General features: G+C 42.2%; 1 protein-coding gene across 1 annotated transcript in view; it reads right to left on the bottom strand.

Annotated features, from left to right (window-relative positions):
- Positions 1-22523, bottom strand: part of PDS5B (PDS5 cohesin associated factor B) — a 177030-nt gene that overhangs the window by 18453 nt on the left and 136054 nt on the right. Inside the window, exons 22-30 of the mRNA XM_077484113.1 lie at positions 20401-20469; positions 18674-18810; positions 18392-18515; positions 14155-14359; positions 13931-14045; positions 12925-13057; positions 12719-12838; positions 9925-9987; positions 1935-2080 (exon numbers count right to left, since the gene is read on the bottom strand). Of these exons, the coding sequence (XP_077340239.1) occupies positions 1935-2080; positions 9925-9987; positions 12719-12838; positions 12925-13057; positions 13931-14045; positions 14155-14359; positions 18392-18515; positions 18674-18810; positions 20401-20469 (1112 nt within the window). The remainder of the gene's footprint in view (positions 1-1934; positions 2081-9924; positions 9988-12718; positions 12839-12924; positions 13058-13930; positions 14046-14154; positions 14360-18391; positions 18516-18673; positions 18811-20400; positions 20470-22523) is intronic.

The raw sequence follows: 22523 nt of genomic DNA, 5'->3' as shown, positions 1-22523 counted from the left end.
AGGGAGCAGGACGTAGCCGGGCCGCCGGCCAGGGAGCAGGACGTAGCCGGGCCGTCGGCCAGGGAGCAGGACGTAGCCGGGCGGCCAGTCAGGGAGCAGCTGGGCGGCCGGTCAGGGAGCAGGGAGCAGCCGGGGGGCCGGTCAGGGAGCAGGGAGCAGCCGGTCTGGGAGCAGGAAGCAGCCGGTCAGAGAGCAGGAAGCAGCCGGGCGGCCGGTCAGGGAGCAGGGCGCAGCCGGTCTGGGAGCAGGAAGCAGCCGGGCGGCCGGTCAGGGAGCAGGGAGCAGCCGGTCTGGGAGCAGGAAGCAGCCGGTCAGGGAGCAGGGCGCAGCCGGGCGGCCGGTCAGGGAGCAGGGCGCAGCCGGGCGGCCGGTCAGGGAGCAGCCGGGCGGCCGGTCAGGGAGCAGCCGGGCGGCCGGTCAGGGAGCAGCCGGGCGGCCGGTCAGGGAGCAGCCGGGCGGCCGGTCAGGGAGCAGCCGGGCGGCCGGTCAGGGAGCAGCCGGCCAGGGAGCAGCCAGCCAGGGAGCAGCCGGTCAGGGAGCAGCCGGCCAGGGAGCAGTCGGTCAGGGAGCAGTCGGTCAGGGAGCAGCCGGTCAGGGAGCAGGGTGCGGCCGGTCAGGGATGCAGGGCGCGGCCGGTCAGGGAGCAGGGCGCGGCCGGTCAGGGAGCAGGGCGCGGCCGGCCAGGGAGCAGGGCGCGGCCGGCCAGGGAGCAGGGCGCGGCCGGCCAGGGAGCAGGGCGCGGCCGGCCAGGGAGCGGCCGGTCAGGGAGCAGGGTGTGGCCGGATGGCTGGTCAGGGGGCAGGGCGTGGCCGGGTGGCCGGCCAGGGAGTAGGGTGTGGCCGGTAAGGGAGCAGGGCGTGGCCAGGTGGCCGGTCAGGGAGCAGGGCGTGGCCGGTCAGGGAGCTGTAAGTAGTGCCAGAGTAGCAAGTTAGCAGTATGTGGTGCCAGGGCAATCCGTAAGCAGACAGACAGAAGTCCTCCTGGGGAAGTTCCTACCCATCAGCCACTTACCACATGGCTGGAGATGAAAGACTATTCTCCATTTTAACCTGCTGCATCCTGAGCGAGGAAAACAGATGGCCACACCCCTGGTCCTGCCCACCACCTCTGGCTGACCAAAGATAAGCTCCTCTGCCCCATTATACTCTGAAGGGGCACAAAGGAGGAGAAATCAAGCTTCCTTAACTCCAGGGAGAGAGCCAAAAGGGAACTCCCCCTTCCCCTCTGTCCCACACCTCCCCATCAGTGGCTGTGGAGGCAGGTGAGTGTGAATTTAAAGTGGTGGGCCAGCTGAAAAAGTTTTTTTTTACAAGTCAGCAGCTATAAACACTGTAGCTGCTGACTTTTAATAGGGACACTTACCTGTCCAGCTAGCCCGCAATTTCAGCCCCGAGGCCAATCCGTCCATCTTAACGAAGGGAAACAAGCAGTGGAGCTTTGTGGCTTCCCTGCCCGTTTCCTACTGCGCTTAGTGAATGGCCTCATTGTTTTCTGGGACACACACACACACATCCCAGAAGGCAATGGGGCTGCTCTCCAAAGAGGAGGAAGCGCCGCGGAATAGGAAGAGGCAGATTAGGAAGACTGCCTAGCAATAGCGGTTTCAGGTAAGTTTTAAAAAAATGCAATACATTTTTTTAAATTTAAGAATGTTAATGCAATTTTATTTATTTATTTTAGGATAGCCCTCCGCTTTAAGAGCATCGCACAGGCAAAAATGCTCAAACTCACTCCTTAGCAATTGATGATTTCATCTGCTGACAAGACGCAGGCCCAACCCCTGCTACTGAGATCATTAATTTTAACATGCAGGAGGATATCTTTCATCTCTGCATCATCTGAGGCTAGATACCAATGCAGCCAAATTCTCTGCTTTATCTGAAAGGTGAAGTATTTTTCAGCAGAGTAACTGGATGTGTTCTGTAGATTCCTACCTTCCCTTTATCCTTCCAGGAGAGCTTGGATTAGATCCAGAGCTTGCATTGCTTAAAGTCTCCATTCTAGAAGACTTTGACTGTGTCTGTTTTCCTGCCGATGACAGAGGCTTGTTCACAGCTCCAAGAACATTTGTAGATTTAGGCTGGGAAAAATAGGACAAAATAGTTAAGAGAGGAACTGCAGTCTGCTCACATAATTTGTTTAAAAACATCTGTCATTCTGACGCTTCCCTCCAACCACTTTGCATATTATTTTATATATACTGTGATTCTGTACTTACCAAATAGACTGCAGAAATCTCCCTCCAAGTCTAGCTGCATCCATTTTAACTATGGGCAGCTGAAGGTGCTACCTGTTCACTTCCTGGATTTACATAAACACAGAGGCACACCACATGCTCTGCAGCTCTCATTGGCCCCCTTAGGACTCCTCCCCCCCTACCTTACTGGCAAACTTTCACGAGAGTGAGAGAGAGCTGAGCATGATGTCATAAGCCTAGGTATTTTACCAGACAAGAAATAGAAAGTGGGCTGTATAAGGTATTAACTGGCAGAAAAAAAAAAATGTTTTCTGTCCAAAGTTAAATCATCAGGGGCAGAGGATAGAATAGATGGAAAGATGAAAAAAAAAATACTGAAGGTTCCGCTTTATTCAAGTATAAATATTCTGTAAACAGTTAAAGCTTTTACAAAGTCAAAAGTCAAAATGAACAACCAGGAGGAGGAACTTGCCACCAACTGCATGGCTGTTGCTCTAAAATAGAAAAATAGATCTAAATCTATGTGCTATCAGTCTTAGTGTATTTGTGTGTTTTGGATTTCGCCAAATCTGTGCCAAAAAATGTATAAGCATAAGGCCCCTTTCACACGGGGCGAATCAGTAATGATCCGCCCGTGATGATCAGCTCGCTCAGCGGGGATCGCTCCGTTGTCCCCGCTGAGCCGACTGCGGACAGGGCGGTCCCCACACACTGTGCGGGGACTGTCCTGTCAGCTCTCCGCTCTGCTCTATGTTGCGGAGGCAGACAATAGCGGGTGTCTGTGGATGTTCATCCGCAGACACCCGCTGTCCCATAGGGATGCATGTATGTACGTATTTCATCCGCAAACGGATGGATGAAATACGGACATACTGTCGGCATGTGTGAAAGGGGCCTAACATACCAGTACAATGCTTAATGAAATGATATCTACAACCAAAATTATTTGTTGCTTTTGCTTTACAGGCCTGACCAAGGAGCAGCTTTTTTTTTCTAAGCCGCAAGGAGTCTCTCATTTTAACAACATTAAAGCTTGGAGCAGGGTTACCAACTCGGTCCTTGAATTACCAACATACCCAAGTTAAAAGGGTTGACTAGATTAAGTCAGGCGCTTACAAATTTAGGCTGGCCATACACTATACAAATTTTCTTATTCAGTTTTCTTTAGATTTACCTACAACTATGTAATTCAAGGGTCTGCCTGACTGCATACACATTGAAAGTGTTTAGGTTTGACCTCTGTGGTAGTGTGGTACCCCACCAGTATATGGGTCCAGGATTCTCAACCAGGCAGGCTGAGGGGCTCCAGGGCATTTGCTTGTTTGAGAGGAAACTGGCTTTTCAGTTTCCTCATTATTTAGTAAGGTCCATTTTGGGACCTGGAACCCGGGGATTTCTTAGGCCGCGTACACACGGGCGGATTGTCTGCCCAACTAAGTTCGTCAGACAATCCGACAGACAGTCCGTCCAACTTTTAAATGAACGGACTTGACCACACACGATGAACAGACAATCCGCTGAAAGCTTGCGCGATGACGTGTACAGCACGTACGACGGGACTAGAAATTCGACGTCCAATACACTGCAATGCAACCTTCGGCGTGTAAATCCTTTCTGAGCATGCGCCATACTTAGTCCGTCCAACTTGCCTACACACGAGCGGACTGTCCGCTGAAACCAAGTTTGGACGGACAAAATTATGGAAATTCCGAAAGACTTAGTCCGTGAGACTGTCCGCTGAAAAAGTCCGCTGAAGCCCACACACGAGCGGATTGTCCGCTGAAACACGGTTCAGCGGACTAAGTTGGGCAGACAATCCGCCCGTGTGTACGCGGCCTTAGAGATCCAGGCGGGATAAAATCCCCAGTCCTGAGTTCGGGTTTTGATTATTTTTTTTGATTTTTTTTTTTATGTATAAAACAAAAAAAAGTCCCTTCACATTTTAGTTACGTTTTTGTTCCATTGACTAAATCTTGCATTGACTTTTGTCATAGTTTGTCAATTGAAGAAAATTCTAATTGATTTTATGTCGCTGAAAAAAATGCCTCTGATGAAAACTTTGACCAAATTAACACTGAACAGAACACTCCCTTAACCAATCAGGTCACCAATGCTCTGCTTTACCAAAGTCCAACATAGATGTCAAAATTGTACTGAATACTATTTGAGAAAGGACCTTACAAAGTACAAGAAATTTATTCCACTAAGGGCTCTCCACCACCATGTTAAACAAAGCTACTCATCTGGAACATATTTTTGTACACACCATAGCCTCATATGCCACCCTGTATAAAGGAATATCTAAATTAACCAAAGTCTTCCAGGCCACCAAACTAAAGCCTCATACACACTATCAGATTTTCTGCAGATTTTTTCCTTCAGATCTACCAAAACCATGTAGTGCAAGGGCCTGCCTGATAGCATACAAATTGAAACTCCTAAGGTTTGACCTTATTATATATGGTTTTGGTAACTCTGAAGGAAAAAAATCAGCAGCAAATCTGATAGTGTGTATGGGGCTTAAGGATATCTGTGTGTGCTCATTTCAACACTATCAATTTCCTTGCGTTAAAGAATATAATTCTCAAAAAGGTTTTAGTAACATTATCCAGTGTTTCATCCTCTATTACCCCCATGAGGCCCGATAGAGGATTGCACACATTTAGAAGATCAAAGCAAAATACTGCTATAAACCCAGCAACTTGTGACCAATATGGCTGGACTTATTAAATTCCCATAATATATGGATAAAGGACCCCACAGAGGTCTGACATTTTAAGCAAGTGCTGCAACTGGTCCAAGTAGTGTAACTGGATCATTTTATCTTTAGAAGAAATTACCCATATCCACATACAGTGCCTTGCAAAAGTATTCAACCCCCTTGGCATTTTTCGTGTTTTGTTGCCTCACAACCTAGAATTAACATGGAATGTTTGAGGATATGCATCATATAATTTACAGAACATGCCCACAACTTTGAAGATGTTTTTTTATTATTGTGAAGCAAACAAACAGGACAAAATGACAATAGGAAAAAGTCAATGGGCATAACCATTCACCCCCTAAAGTCAATACTTTGTAGAGCCACCTTTTGCTCCTACCACAGCTCCAAGTCGCTTTGGATAAGTCTCTATTAGCTTGCCACATCTTACCACTGGGATTTTTGCCCATTCCTCCTTGCAAAACTGCTCCGGCTCCTTCAAGTTGGATGGTTTGCGCTTGTGAACAGGCAATCTTTAAGTCTGACCACAGATTTTTCTATTGGATTGAGGTCAGGGCTTTGACTAGGCCATGCCAACACATTTACATGTTTCCCCTTAAACCACTCAAGTGTTGCTTCAGCAGTGTGTTTGGGGTCATTGTCCTGTTGGAAGGCGAACCCCCGCCCTTGCCTCAAATCACACACAGAGTGGTACAGGTTTTGCTCAAGAGTATCCCTGTATTTAGCACCATCCATCTTTCCCTCAACTCTGATCAGTTTTCCAGTCCCGACTGCTGGCTGGTGTTCTTTGGATGATGTGATGTGTTAGGTTTGCGCCAGACATATTGTTTTCTTTGATGGCCAAAAAGTTCAATTTTAGTCTCATCAGACCAGAGCACCTTCCTCCATACATTTTGGGAGTATCCGACATGCCATCTCACAAACTCAAAACGGGCCATTTTGTTTTTTTGCTGAAAGTAATGGCTTTCTTCTGGCCACTCTGCCATAAAGCCCAACTCTGTGGAGCATACAGCTTATTGTCATCCTATGTACAGATACTTCAATCTCTGCTGTGGAACTCTGCAGCTCCTTCAGGGTTACCTTAGGTCTCTGTGCTGCCTCTCTGATTAATGCCCTCTTTACCCAGTCCTTGAGTTTTGGTGTGCGGCCATCTCTTGGCAGGTTTGCTGTAGTGTAAAGACCATTTAGTTATTATAGATTTGATAGTGCTCCTAGGGATCATCAAAGATTTGGATATTTTTTTTTTTATAACCTAACCCTGACTTGTACTTCTCAACAACAATGTCCCTTACTTGTTTGGAGATTTCCTTGGTGTTCATGGCATTGTTTGTTTAGTGGTGCCTCTTGCTTAGGTGTTGCAGCCTCTGGGGCCTTTCAAAGAGGTGTGCATATGTAATGACAGATCATGTGACATGTAGATTGCACACAGGCGGGCATCATTTCACTAATTATGTGACTTCTGGAGGTAATTGGTTGCACCAGAGCTTGTTATCGGCTTCATAACAAAGGTGGTGAAAAACATACGCACATGCCAATTCTTTTTTTATTGCTGAAAAATATATTTTTCTAATTTTAATTCACCATCTTAGACTATTGTGTTCTGATCCATCACATATGATTCAGATTTAAAAAAAATTAACTAAAGACTGTAAAGTAACAAAATAGGTAAAAAGCCAAGGGGGGTGAATACTTCTGCAAGGCATTGTATATGTTAAGGACCTTAACCATAACTCCTCTGTTAAATCTAGTAGAATTGCAAACAATTTCAAGTGGTTCAGATGGCAATGTCTACTATTAAGGTCAGTGCAGAATAATAGCTAGAAACTAGTTTGTTAAGATCTGCTTGTAACAGAAGGGCTACCTATTTAGCGTTAGAGAAAGATACCTCAGAGATACCTCAACCAGGCCATACTGCCTCATCGCAGCATGAGTTGGACATACTTAAAATGTCACAAACTGGTAAATCCCATTGATTCTGCATCTGGTCAAAAGATTTAAAAACTCAAGCCTCATAGAAGTCGTGTATATAATTAATAATATGCCTATCTATAACTCTCCTCTAACATAAAAAATGAGGATTAAACCAAACAGGAGCATGTAGTGAGAGACAGAATGACTTATCAAAGATTTGTTTGGAGCACATCTTTAGAATCCTTCTCAATAATTTTAATATGGTCGTACAGCCTCAGTGTGTACCTCTCCTCTGCAGAGGGAGTTTAAGAGAGCTTCAGAAGCTACTGCAGCTTCAACAGCCGTTGCTGCATTATTTAACTGGGGAAACATTTCCAATGGATATACATAAATTGCAAAGCAAAATAGTATACGCAAAGATCAGGCAGTTGTAAAATTTCCAAAGACACTCTAGGTACCTGACATGGACATTCACTGTACTGTTCATTTAAGCACAAGAGACTCCATTTTGTCTCCACTGTTGAAATGTGTTCTGTAACCTTCACCTAACATACAGACACATCTCCTACTAAACGCTCTTTACTCCCCCTCCCTTCTCAATGCTTTACTTTTGCAATTGTTCTATTCGCTAGCTTTTAATAATATATATTTGTTAGCTTATAATAACATATTTCTATTTGTTAGTTTTTAATAACATCTCACACCACCCCTTTCTTATCTATGTATAAAATAACACGTAATAATACATTTTGACACTGAACGGACATTTTAAACACAGTGATTGAGTCCTGTGAATCTGTTCCAGCAGCTGCAGTATTAACTTTATTTTAGAGTCCCAATCAGACATTAGTCATAACAATTTGGCGAGCCAGCCAGGAGGCTGGCAGAGTTTCCAGAAGGAACAGCGCTTTGATCGGGATCATTGGGAACGCAGACATCTAAATTCCGGCTAGGTAAGCTGTCTTTAAGCTTGCTATATTTCTGCCTTTCCTATCTGTCGGTTCTCAAGGAAACCAGACCACTCTCGGACCTTTCTAGTTGGGTAACGTGTGTGTGAATGTGAATCCTCTGCAGTTCCCTGCGTTGACTCCTTGTGGGCGACCTGGGTCAGAGGCGCATGGTAGGGTCAGATAAAACTCACAGAGAAGAGAAGAGACGAGGAGGGTCTCTTAAGGAGTGTTTTGTCTATTGTCATAAACCCCTTCTATCTACGTAGATAAGTGGAGACTTTTCTTGTAAATCTGCAGATTTGCTGTACTATTTGTTTTAGAGGCAAGAGTGTATAGGCACAAGTAGAGAAGACTGGCCAGTCATTATGGGCATTAAATTAATTAAGGGAATGAAGGGAGAGAGGCCTTCAGAAAATGCCCGCCGCAAGATGAACGCTAGAGAATATATGAACTGAAGGTACGGTTCCGCCTATACTGAGCCCCTAGATAAATGGGTAGAATGGACAAAGGGAACAGCTAAACCTTTAAAATCTGAAGGGACGTTTGATTTACAAGTATGGCAAACTTTTCTGCACGATTATGGCACACTACGGTGCAGTGAAGGAACGTGGAGAATAGCTTGCACATGGGAGACAGAAGCTAAAGTAGCAAATCAAACTGGCTTGATAGAGATGTTTAAAAAAAGTACTGCCCAAATTTACCACGTTTGGCCAGAAGACTCTATAGACTCTATGTGGCTGCCAGTTTGGCTATAAGGGGTCCACGCACAAAAGCAAAAGAATTAGATTACATGGAACACACAAAAGATGAGCTGGGCAATATAGTAGAGAGCAGAGGTTTAACAGCCCCATATCAACCTACAAAGAGGGATTTGGCTCGTATCCTAGAAACAGATGATTGGCATAAAACCAAAGGCACATATGCAAAACTAGATCTCTCTGAACTTAGGGCTTTGGCCAGAGAAAGAGAGAGAGTCTGAACTTCCGGAGCAAACCATCATTTCCAAATTGTGGCAGCAAGATGAAGAGAGAAAGAAGGGATTGGGAGATCCTAGAAAGAATCCAACTGGGTTTGCAAACAAACTTAGCGCTGCACAGGAAGCATATGAGCCCCAATAAGAAAGAACTAATTAAAGAGTCTTTAGGAATATATATTAGAGCATTAGAAAGAATATAAAGAAACTTTGGCAAAAAAAAATTATCTTGAAAAAAATGTATTCTACCTAACAGGAGTAGTCAACAGAAGGTCTTTCCATTTATGAGATTTTCTTTTAAATGCTCAGATAACAGGCCAAAAATTATTATTCATAAACGATCCTGATGGGAGTTGTATATTGACCCTAAGATATTTAAATGTATTCGATAATGAAAAAGGACACAGAGGGAGGCATTTAATTTGGTTGCATGTCCAAGGGAACAAAACGTCAGTTTAGCCCAGTTTATTCTGAACCCAGAGTAATACCTAAATTTCTGGATAATCAAGATGCTGCAGCTAGCAAAGAATTTGAATCATTTAAATATAACAACATATCTGCATACAGTTATACATACTCTTAAAAAAATAAAATAAAATAAATTCCCCATTATGCAGGCTCTGACCGTGAAAATCCTCCTTTAATTTCACAGCAAAATGGCTCAAAGGTCAGTGCAAATAAAAGAACATAAAGTGCAACACTGCCTGATTCCCTTATATATTGGAAATGGTTCCGATATGAGCCCATGAACTAATTTGAGTCAAAGGTTCAAAATAAATAAGTTTTATTCATGATATAAATGCAGGTCCAAAACCAAACTTGGGCAGTGGTGGAAAAAGATATGTCCATTCCACAGAATGAAATGCTTTTTTTTTGTATCTGACGATACAGTCGCTCAAGTTACAGAGTAATTATGAGTCACTTGTGTTAACAAACAACCTCTTAATATAGATATGGGCACATCTGTCCAGCATAAAACCAGTCTGGTTGGATCCCACTAACTTATCGCTGGCTTCAGCCTTCTTGCCAATAATTTCACTAATTTTAACATCTGCGTTTATTAAGCAAAGGAGACCGTAGAATAACTCTTTACCTGTTTATTACAACTCTACTGGATAGTCATTTAACCTGGTGATTTATGGGGGTGGGGGTGGGTTGGTTCACTACTCACCTTTCCTGGAGTGAAAAAGGCTTTCATGTCAGCAGGAAGATAGTTTTTGGTGTTGCTAAAATTCTGTGGAGGACAAGAAATAAGCACTAAACACAAGAACTGATAAATAGGCCTTTATTACAGCATTAAATCAAAAATAACATGGGTTAAACTTTCCCCTGATTCTCTGTATGGTGACTGCCATAATTCAAAGGATACTTTAATCTTTCCAAAAGCTTAGGGTCTGTAAAGCACTGCACCTGTAGATCATGAGTGTAATGCCACGGTCCTGCAAACAATCTATGTAGCTTTCTGCCTGTATCTCTGATACGGGCAGGCAGTTACACTTTGGTAGGAAGACTCAATGAACTACTAGAGTGCCTACCAGCGATCTGGTGGTACATTGAGAACTAAAAAATATTTTTTATTAAATACCTGCGCTCAGACACGCTACTTTGAGTAGAAAGCTGATAATACATTTGCTGGTCACAAACAAAAAATTATAAAAAACATAAAAATGCAGCTCTTTCCTTAACAAACGGCACCAAAGTGCACATAAAGTAAAATTTCCCTTTGAGAGAAAAAAAAAAATAAAAATAAAAGAGTCCTCGAGTCCCCTTCAGCTAACCTATCAGTTATGGGTCATTCCAGATCCAAATAATCACACTAGAGGTGTCTGTCCAGTGAGCAATACACCACTCGAGGTCCGCAGTATATACATCTATCCATGGCCCAGAGGACGAGGGAGAAAAAATAAAAGCGAGAGATATGGCCTCTGCATTGGTCTCTTCTGTTCTGGCCTCTCCACCGTCCCTCTCTCTCTATTTTTTCCCCCTTCGTCCTCCAGGCCATGGATAGATATATACATTGCAGACCTCGAGTGGTGTGTTGCTCGCTGAGGAGACACCTCCAATATGATTATTTGGATCTGGACCCATAACTGACGGGTTAGCTGATAAAAGGGATTGCACCTGAAGATTGCTAATGCGGGTGTTTGACTCTCTGTAATAGGGTGGTCAAACGTATTTGGTAAGAGGCTTTGTGTGCTGATGGTGGAGGTGGCTGTTTCTACTCAGGATCTCTGTTCTTGCTCACCCCATCAAGGACTGTTTTTCCAAAGGGAAACTGATTTTATGTGCACTTTGGTGTAGTTTGTTAGACTGCTTTCACACTGAGGCACTTTACAGGCTGTAGCTGCACTTTTAACACTTTGTTCGGCCGCTAACGGGGATTAAAATTGCTGCTAAAAATAGCACCACTTTATCGCCAACATCCTCCCGCCCCAGCGTGAAAGTAGCCTTAAAGTGGATGTAAACCCGAAAAAAAATGTTATGTCATAATGTAGAGAATAAGATTTCCTATCATTTGAGCCCAGTCTTGCCACAAAGAGTTAATCCATCTCTGAGCAACACTCTTATTGTTCAATGAGAAATCTTGACAGAGGAAAAACTTTGTCAAATCCTCCCCCTTGCTGTGAGTGACAGGTGATTTACATATATCGTGCACTAGCCTAAGAGACACGCATTCTTTTTTAATTGCCTCCCACTACTTTCTTCTGCTGCTCTGCAAGGATTGGCTGTTCCACATCTCAGCATGATTTGGCATGCTGGAATCATGTGGGGACTTTTCTGGGTATTGACTGGATGTTAGCGATCATAGCAGAAATTCAGTGTAAGAAATACACAGGAGAAAATGGATATTGATAAGGGGAGTGTAGAGGTGGGCGGGGAGTCTACTAACATCACGACTCCACCCACTGAGCCCTGGAAAACAGACCCACCCACAAAATCTGCAGTTTTTCAGGTCTCATAGCAGACAGAGGGAAGACATTTGACAGATAAGTATACATGCAGGAGGCATATATAGCCTTCTAGATAACTATAACAATATTGCAGTAGTTTAGAAAGGATGAGAGTGGGTTTACATCCACTTTAAGGAAAGCTCTGTATTTTTATAGAACATTGAGAACTAAAAGCTAGCAGAGGTAAAGGCTGTCAGCACTTGTAGTTTTCACATTCACAGAACACTGTGAATAAATGATGCGGCTGCAATGGATGTGTACTATTTAGATTGTGACAGCAAGCAGCGTCGGAGAAGATCCCCAATTGCTGTCAAACCGTGGAATTGGTTGCCTGGGCCGGTGCATTTGTAACCTGTTACACCCTGAAAGTGGGTGTAGCATGTTACAAAAGGTGATCTTATCCTTTAAACATTTGTGAGAAAAAAATCGGGATCATAACCTAATTTGTGTTAACTGCCATCCAGGAAGGGCATGTACACACATGGTGAAGTGTCCCTGTAGTGCAGGAATTATAATGGTTAACGCTAATCTCTACAAAACTATTCACAAATGAACTAGTTTATAATCATCCGGATTCCTCAGCTAGTCATAGCTAGTGCACTATATTGTTTGTGATGTGATCTTTCTTCAATAAAAAAGTTTGGACGCAACTGAAGATTCCTTGGTGTGTTGGGGAATATCTACAGTCTGTTGAATAGCAAAAAATACCCTGGTCATGGAGGGGGTAAAATCTTGGGGAGGTCAAGTGGTGAAAATGGATATATCTGATTTCAATGACCTGCAGGCCAAAAGGACGTGCCAAGGGGACTGGACACTTCAACATTTGCATTATTGATACTACTGTTTAAGATACGTAAATTCAACTTGGTTTTATCAGTGGGTGTATGTGCTATTACTCAGTAATAGGTAGAGTATGATAAAGGTTTATTTTGTTCTGAAGGGCAAAGATAAGAGATGAGATTTTTTGCTTGCTTGAAAAACATGCTTAGATTTTATGAAGGCTACAGAACTCACCTTGTCTGGCTGTGTGAAGTACCGTGCTGGTAATACTGGATCTTTAGGAGACTCTAAACTGTAGGTTGTACTCTTTGAAATAATTATATTCATTGCTACATCACATACTGTATATAGTTTCTGCAAAAGAAACAAATTAATCAACCCTGATTTTATTTCTGATGTATGTACAGCATCCCATAATTCTATGAGTAAATTAAACACACCTCATTCATTTTGGGGTCATCCGGAGCTTGTGCATCCTTTGTTTGCTTAATGTTTTCTACCATTTTTCTAATGAAAGCATGGCTGTTGTTTTCATTTTTCGACATTAAAATCTCCAAAATAAACCACAAGCACCTTGCAAAAAAAACAAAAAAGAAAAAACATTTTGGTAAAAATGTATAGGGGAAATACTGATGGAAAGAGCAAAAAGGGTGGAAGACAAATAAAAAAAAAAGATCAACAAATTTTTGCTCTTTCTAGAGAGGAAAAGAAGATACTTGGTTATCACTAAGAGCATTTCACACAGGTACCTGCCTTTTTTTTTTTTTTTTTAGGTAGAAGCAGAGCCCTTGTGAAGTCCTCGTCTTACAAGGGGTGTATACATCCTTGCCCCATGTGAGGGCCATGTGTACCCGCACAGGTGTTCCACGCATCCCTGAGCAGACAGTCCCATAGCTGTCAATTGGAATGCGGCAGCTACCTGGATACAGCTGCTGTCCCCAATATGACATTCATATGAGTGTACTGCCCCCGACACATCAAGGGTGGTGATTCAACAGACGTCACATCTGTTGAAACATGTAGGTTGGCGCTAGACGCGTTGACATCATCATGCACACTGTCCTGAGATTCTAATGTAGAGCCTGTATACTGATAAGCACTGCTGTTCATACAGAGTTTTTCTTTAAATAAATCTTTTTTTTACTAATTTACACTATTGGGAGAACTCCCCCCCCCCCCTTTTTTATGTGGCATTCATATGAGTTTGTTATTAAATCTAAGTGGAGGAATCTCTGTATAAATATGCTGGTTTCCATGCTGTCTGAGCTTTTTTGACCACTCTGAAAAGAGAAGTCTTTGCCTTCCCGTAAGTGGACTACTATTGCCATGCTTTCTGACTACAATCTAATTTTCTGTCAGCTGTTTATTCTCAAAAAAACTAAAACAAAAACAAAAAACACACCACACTTTCAGCATAATAGAGGAATAAATATAGAACAGGCTTACTCTTTTATGTCCTTTAGTTGTTCAATATCCTGAATTTTCACATAATCCGGATCATGTGCAAGTAGGTGAATTGTATATGGGACAACATATTCTGGCAGAAGAGACAGCAGCTTTTCTAAAGAGAAAAAATATATATTCTTTTTACTACATCAAGGCATTAAGAAAATTAAACACCCGCATATACCTTAAACAAGGAAGGCATTACAACGGTTAATCTCACTTACCACTTACTGCAGCATGCTGCTTTAAATATTCTCTTCTAACGTTAATATTTTTTACTAAGCATTGCCTGGCATGTGCCCTCCTCTCTTTCACAGGATCTTTAGCACAGAGGGCACAGACAGCCATATATTCAAGTGGTAGTCTTAATCTGGAAAGGCCTTTGTGTAGTTTTTGGGCAAATAATTGTCGGACTTGATAACACTCATCCTGTTGAAAAACATAAAATAGTTTGAAGTACTAATATTTTATCAGTGAAACCTTTGGAAAAGCAATGTTTTGAGCAACATGAAAAGTTTTAATTTTTCAAAAGAAAGATAAAATGGGAGAAAGGAAACCGATACTGACAGAAATCATTAACCACTTCAGCCCTCATACTTTTAGGCCCCTTACACATGGGGAGGGCGCAGTTGGAGTCCACCTGCTCAGTGGGGAATCTGTTCAATGATCCCTGCTGAGCAGGCTGATGGCTGGTCCGTGTCTGCTTTGCTTATGCAGAGCTGGCACAGACAGCCCACTCTCTTCTATGGGTGGTCGTATGTAAATGGACCACCTGTCCGTTTACACCCGACTGCCATCTTAACCACCAGAAGGATACCCATCCATCTGGTTTTAGTGGATCGGATGTTGGCAGGTGTCAATAGACACATGTCTGTTGACGCCAGCTGCTCCATAGAGGAGACTGAGGGGGAAAACCAACAAACAGACCTGATCAGTCAAGCCCGTGTGCCCTCCATCTTCCAAATAAATGTTAACTTTTTTTATGGTCTGTTTATTTGGTGAGAATTGTGATTGAGATTGCTATAATAATTTAATAATAGAATTGCTATAATAAATATCCCCAAAAAAAATTATTAGTAATGGCGGCGATCAGTGTTTTTTAGCGGAACTGTGACATTGCGGCCGACAGATCGGGCACTTTTTTGAGACCAGTGACATATATAGACCGATCAGTGCTATACAAATGCACCCATTACTGTATAAATGACACTGGGAGGGAAGGGGGTTAACACTAGTGGTGATCAAGGTGTTAAATGTGTTCCCTGGGGGGCGTTTCTAACTGTGGGGGGATAGGACTGACTGGGAGTACAGATAGTTTGCGGTTACTAATCACTAGGAACAGATTATCACTCTACTTCTTAGTCAGAACAGAGGATACGTTTTTTTACATTGACAGATCCCCGTTCTGGCTCTCTGTGGAGCAATGACGACTGGCCGACAGACATCGCAGCCACTGGCCACATGCATAATGCCCCGCCATGCTATAGCTGTAAAAAATGGATCGACGTACAGCTACGGTGATTCATGGGAACGAGCCGACCTGCCGCAGTATGACTGCTAGGCGTAAAAAAAAAAAAGAAAATTTGAAGCCTGGGTAGAGTTGTTAGGTGTTCTTTATTTTGAGGTAGAGGTTCCTGAATAAGGGGGGTTTGGGGTGTACTACTGTGCAAGTAAAACCATTCCTCCTGTGACATCTTATATAAGCTGGTGAAGTGTCTCATATGTGAGGCGCTTTTTTACAGGCAGCTTCAGCTGTCCAGGTTTTTGGCCACAAGATTCTGCATATGTGAATTCAAGGTCTGGGTGCTATAGGAGCAAACATGGCCCTGGACCTGAATAGCACCCTGCATCTAACTAAACTTGTTGCAACACGTGCCAAGGTTAGTGCCGAAGCTCCCGAAGCAAACATTACAGGCCGGCCCTACCACAATGTACATTTAGGGCAACTGATCTAGAAACCGCTAGCAAGCCCTAAGACAACAAGCAGTTGGATCTTGATAGAAGCATCAAAGTAGTGACAAAAAGTAAAGAAAATCAATGAATAGAATAGTGCTTCACTATACAGGGAAATAGGGTCTGGGAGTGGGTAAGGGAGGTATTAAACTATTTGACAAGAGGCAATAGTGCACATAAATTACATAAATAAAATAAAACATGTTTCATGAGACAAATATAAACAAAAATTTAAAAAAGGAGATCACAGTCTATCTGTGTGGAAGAACCTCTTCTGGTGCAAAAGGATCAAGTAAAAAAATATTGTCAAGTATTATTCCAAAATGAAAAGTGCTATTAAAAAGCGTTTGATTCAAATAAATCATGAGAAAAAGTAATTAAAATAATCAGCATAACTGTCCGTGCAAAACATTGCAAAAAATAAAGTGCAGACTTATAGTGACCCAATATAAAGCATATCAAGTGCTGGTGCCAGTAGTTGCAATAATAATGTCCGTGCAAACAATTGAAAAAGACTGTGCAAGCTTAACCACTTCAGACCTGGACCATTTTGCTGGTTTAAGACCAGACCACTTTTTGCGATTCGGCACTGCGTCGCTTTAACTGACAATTGTGCGGTCGTGCGACGTGGCTCCCAAACAATATCGATGTCCTTTTTTCCCCACAAATAGAGCTTTTTCTTTTGGTGGTATTTGATCACCACTGCGTGTTTTTATTTTTTGAGCTATAAACAAAAATAGAACGACAATTTTGGAAATAACGCATTATTTTTTTACTTTTTGTTATAATAAACATTTTTTTCCCTCGGTTTAGGCCGGTACGTAATCTTCTACATATTTTTGGTAAAAAAATAAAATAAAAAAAATCGCAATAAGCGATTATTGATTGGTTTGGGCAAAAGTTATAGCATTTACAAAATAGGGGATAGTTTTATGGCATTTTTATTAATAATTTTTTTTTTTAACTAGTAATGGCAGCGATCAGCGATTTTTATTGTGACTGACATTATGGCGGACGCATCGGACATTTTTTACACCATTGTCATTTATACGGCAATCACTGCTATAGAAATGCAGTGATTCCTGTGTAAATGACACGGGCAGTGAAGGGGTTAAACAGTGGGTGGCAGTGTAGGGGTTAAGTGTTCCTAGGGGCGTGTTACTAACTGTTGGGGGCTGGGCTTTCTTTTAGTGAACACTGATCTCTGCTCCAATCACATGGAGCAGAGATCAGCATTACTTGTTGCTAGACAGAACTGGGAGATGCTGTTTACAATGGCATCTCCTAGTTCAGCCGCCCCGTGAGACGATCGCGGGTATGCCCGCAGCGATCGAGTCCGCGGGACCCACGACCGGCACGCAAGCGTGCCGCCGCCGCACTCGCGATGGCAGGGCGGCAAATTTAAAGGGACGTACAGGTACGCCCATTTACCTGCCCGTGCCATTCTGCCGATGTACATCGGCGTGCGCCGGTCGGGAAGTGGTTAAGGTGACCAACAATATCACAAATAAAGTGCTGGTAAGTATTACTGCAATGAATTGGTGATTTCCCCTTCTCTGTGGTTAAATGGATGGGTGTCCCCTTACCTTACTGCTGTAAGGTTACAGCATAAAGAGAAGCTTGGTAATGGGACCCTTGTGTGTCCCCAGGAGGGACGTCCCCATTATAGTCTCACAGGTGTCTGGTCATATGGTATCCCTTTAAATTCACTTGGAGCGAGTATGTAGCGTCCCCTTTACAATCACTGGAGTAGGTGAACCGTTTGTTATTCTGAAGAAATCCCTGTGCTTTTTTCTGTCTTCGTTTTTATTTATCTCATGAAACATTGCAGTTATTTTATTTATGTAATTTATTAGCACTATTGCCTCTAGTCAAATAGTTTAATACCTCCCTTACCCACTCCCACACCCTATTTCCCTGTATAGTGCAGCACTTTTCTATTTGTTGATTTTCTTGTATTTGGGTCTGGATACCCCTTTCAGTGCATGCAGCAATATCCATTCCCCCGTATCTAATTGGTTGGCGCAGGGATATTTTACTTCATAAAAAGTAAAGAAAAATTTCTTTATAGGAGAAGAGCTCCATCACCTAAGGACATATGCAGAAAAATTGAGTGGGTGCACTGGGATGGGTATTCTAAGCAAAGGTTTTGTCAACGTATAATCACCTTAAGATAGCAGCATATAACCTAGGGTCCTTGACCTCCTGCCCTGTCCTATACTGTACGATTAAGAATTTTGTTAGCTAGCAGTAGATGCTGATTGATATAAAATACAGGGAAGGAAATCAGGCCCCAAAAACATAAATATCTATAGCTGCAATGGCCAATACCTTACTCTTAACTTTGCACATCATTCTTAGGAGGGGAAAAAAAACAAGTGCATGGAGGTATGTGTCCATATCCAACAGTAGTAAAAAACAGATACACCTACAATATATTAGTTAAATGCATAAATCTTTCATTCTAGTAAAACGATCTGTAGGGGACAGAAATAAGAATATACATACATTGACCACTAAAGCACACAACTGGTATTGCTCCAGAGTTATAATTTCATGGTAACAAGGCTCCTGTGCCAACTTCACAACTGCACTTCCAGCTGCCAGCCTGAGCCGTGACATATCTGGTTTGCTGCACAAAAGAGGAAACATAGGTTAGGGCACAAATGCCTACTCGGTCTGGTATTTTAGTGTGCCATGGATACTCAGTTTACATAAGCAGGAAGGTTCTTGAACATTAGAATCAGACTACAGACAACTATAACTGAAAATTTGCAAGGACTGGTTTACCTTAGTTTCCCATGTTCAGTTAAATCTCCATCAGCGTGTAATATTGCTGTTAAAAGTCGTAGTGTAGATGTTCCAGACTTACTATGGTTATTCTTCATGCCTAGTAACCAGCGCACCATCATTTTAATGCCTTGCATCTACATAAAAAAAAAAAAAAAAAAAGTTTTCTGAAAACATTCATTAAAGTAAAAAAAAAAAAAAATGTAAAAGTCAGCAGCTACAAATACTGCAGCTGCTGACTTAATAATCAGACACTTACCTGTCCTATGGTCCAGCGATGCAGGGGAACGAAGCTATTTTTTTTTTGGGTGGAAACACCACTTTAACGATGGCCATCTGGTGTAAACATTTTTCAGATGGAGCTAATGTTCTAGATCAGGGGTATCAAACTGGCGGCCCTCCAGTTGTTGCAAAACTATAAGACCCATGAGGCATTGCAAGGCTGACAGTTACAAGCATGACTCCCACAAGCTGAGGCATGATGGGACCAGTAGTTTTGCAACAGCTGAAGGGACAACAGTTTAAGACCCCTGTTCTAGATATTATAAAATCAGCTCAGCTGGTAATGCAAACAAAAAGCAGTTCTGTACATACTTGCAGATGTCTTCCAGGATCGCTCTGCTGCACAAAGGATAACCACTAGGAGGTTGGGGTTTTTCGCCAATAATTTCCAACTTCATAATGGTCCAGCAATGTGATCAGTGGCCTTACAAAGTCACATGGCAGTGGTCCAAAAGATTTAAGTTTCTAGATTAGGTTTTTTACATACTAAAGCACTTATGAAGATGTCAGGTGTGCCTACTAGTAGTTGTTTTCATTTAATTTACATTTTCAGTTTAGCAGTTTTAAGTAATGAAAGGATTGTTTAAAAAATAAAAAAACTATAAAAAAGAAACTACAACATGGCCAATATTACTAGGCCTGATGAATGGATTAGGCATTCTTTTCTTTAAAAGTACTATTTAAAATAGAAATGTATTGCTGCAATCATATTTGGGATGCACACGCTTAGTACTTACTTTAAATATGGTTTCTGAACAAAATGGGCTGTGAAGAAGCAGCATGAACTTTGAGGTTGGCAGCAACCCTTAGGCTCGATTCACAAATGTCCAGGCACAATTTCAGTGTGATTTTTCAAAGGAATCTGGTGTGGTTTCGTTTATTGGTTCAGGTGAGATTCCGGTGCGAATTTCTTAAGTACATGACATTTGAAATCGCCTCTGAACTGGAGGTAAAATCGTACAGGACTCTTGAAAAATGCACTACGGCCTGCCCACAGATAAGAAAGCTGGTTTGGTTCATATGTCATGCGAATTGGATGCGGCATAAAAAAAACCAAAAAAAAAACACCCAATTCACATATATGTGAACCAAGCCTTACAATGATATCTAATGAATATATGTGAAAGTAAAACCTTTAGGGACATTTCTGATCTTTCCAGCTCGCTGTGGTGCATTCTATGTTAATTTGCATTGTGTTATGGCAGCCCACTGGACTGCCAGCATACCAAATCAGACAAAGTCTGAATTGCACCCTTTTTTAGATGTTGCGCACCAGAGCACAAGGTAGCCTTACTATTGCAACACCTGCATTTAAAGTGTGTTGATGTGCTATTGAAAATAAGTGGCACCACAATGCACTAATGTTCACAATATCTTAATGAACTGCAATTGATGGGTCTAACTGGGCCATTACCAATACATGCTAGATTTAAAATTGTACTTGCCTTCACCAATGTTTCAGGTGACACTTCATCATCAGGAACCCAGAGCTTAGTAGTCTTTCTGCCAGGACACTTAAAAAAAAGGAAAATATATACAAGGAGATAAACGTTAAACTAGGTCCCCAATTGTTAGTTGTTTTTCTTTAAAACTAAAAATGTGTTGCTGTAAGATTCCAAGGAGGAGCTGAACTGTGAAAGCTGTGCCAAGGTAGAGGGAAAAGGACTAGTCACCAGTATTCTTTGTGGGGTCATTACAGTTGATTCCATCTCCCCCAATCATTACTGACTTACCATGCCTTGTTCTGCACTCTCAGTAAAGGGAGGGCTTTTGATTCCCCATATCAATGCCTTTAGCAAGGAGAACAGTAAGCATCACAGTAGTGACGTCACCAACTCTTATTAGATTAGCAGTCAGAGGCAGAAGTGTCCTAGGTCTCACACTACAGATGTATAGGAGGCTGTAATCACAGGAGTACCTAGGTGCAGTTGCATATTAGAAATTGCAGTATTTCTCAGGAGGAGCTCCAGACAAGGTACATTTTTTCTGGTTTAGGCACAAAAACACCTTCCCTATAACATGGCGAGTCTTCACTTTTTGACATTCGTTTCACTTTAACTGAAACATATCTGACATTCTCTCTCCCCCCCCCCCCCCACAAATAACTGGTCAATTTCACGATGAAGCAGCCCCCCAGTCAAACACTTTCAAATAAAAGAGAAAAGATGCACATGTGCCTCCAAGTGCAGAATTTTTGTTGCCATAAAATAGAGTAACTTGCATTTTGATCAATAAAATAGGCATATAGGTGTAGTCCAGTGTCTCTGGGACAACCGCCACGCTGTGCCACTGGTGTCTCTACTCAACTGGGTCCAGAGGCCAGCTGCATGTGTATCCAAACACAGGATCCAAGAGGGTTGGAATGCTCTTGGAGCGCAGCATCAATTGTGATGACGTCACAGTTATTTACGGACAGCAATAAGCCCAAAGACCCCATGTTTGGATGGACTATTTGTATGTGACTTTTTTTATTTATTGCAATTTGTTTTCTAGTTTCATACAGATGATAAAATGGACAATTTATTACCAATTGCGCCAATTTTCATTTTTTGCCAACACTTTCAAATCTTGATGGGTTCACCACCACTACAGAATATAAGAGGACCTACTTTTGTAGAGAAACTACTGTTTAGGAGATCATTCTAACAATTCAAAATAACAAGTTTAGGAAAGAAGTGACAGGTTTATAGGCGGTTTCTAACTTGTTTCACTCAGATACCACCAGGTGCCACACATGTTCTCTCTGGCCTAGAAGAGGACCAGGGAGAACCGTACACTAAACAGTAAATGGGATTAAATCTGTAATTGCACACGGTAGTTTTAAAATAAAGAACTAATACTGAAATGCATAAACACTTGAAAAACATGCATTCAAGTTTTTTTTAAATTCTTTCTTTGAAGTGAAAATCTGTGTTCCATTTTCTGCAATTAACCTATACTGTAGATTATTAACTTAAATAATAATTATTATTTTTTTGCCTAGACGTAATACAAAAAAATTTTCCTGGACAAATAAGCATTTCATTTTGGCAATTTTGCCATGCAAAAAGTTGCTCTGTGATGTTGTTAGATAAAGTAAAACTAAAAAGGCAAAAACGTTTTTTCCCATTTGGGATAGAATAAGGGAGGGTGTTAACCCGTGTTGCTTTTTTTTTTGCCATCTATGTTCCTTTGACTTTCTATCCCATAGCCAAAACAAGCAATAGGTAATCTCTCCAAAGTGAGGGAATCTTGGGGCGTCAACAGGGTCGCCAGAGCTAGTGCCATTGGAAGATTTCCCCTCTATCACTGTTCGGGTGTTAACCCAAGATTTGGGATTTTCTATTACATTTTCACTTTCAATGATAACGGTAAGCAGAACAAATAGAGAGGGTGAATCTCCCTAAGAGAGACAATGGTTTTGCACAAAGCACAAGCTCCTGGCTACTCCCACCTTACGAATACCCAACTCCCTCCCTGTCCAGCTGCGTGCTAAGAGGGATACTCGTGCAGGCTGGCTCCCAAGCCCTGCTGCCTGCGTCCATTTACAGAGTGGCTTTGTCATATGATTTGACTGACAGCAGCAGGA

This window comes from Lithobates pipiens, unplaced genomic scaffold (assembly GCF_037356315.1).
Source record: "Lithobates pipiens isolate NorthernLeopardFrog02 unplaced genomic scaffold, aLitPip1_a1.2 Scaffold_16, whole genome shotgun sequence".
NCBI classification, from domain to species: Eukaryota; Metazoa; Chordata; class Amphibia; order Anura; family Ranidae; genus Lithobates; species Lithobates pipiens.
This window is presented reverse-complemented; position numbering and strand designations above follow the sequence as displayed.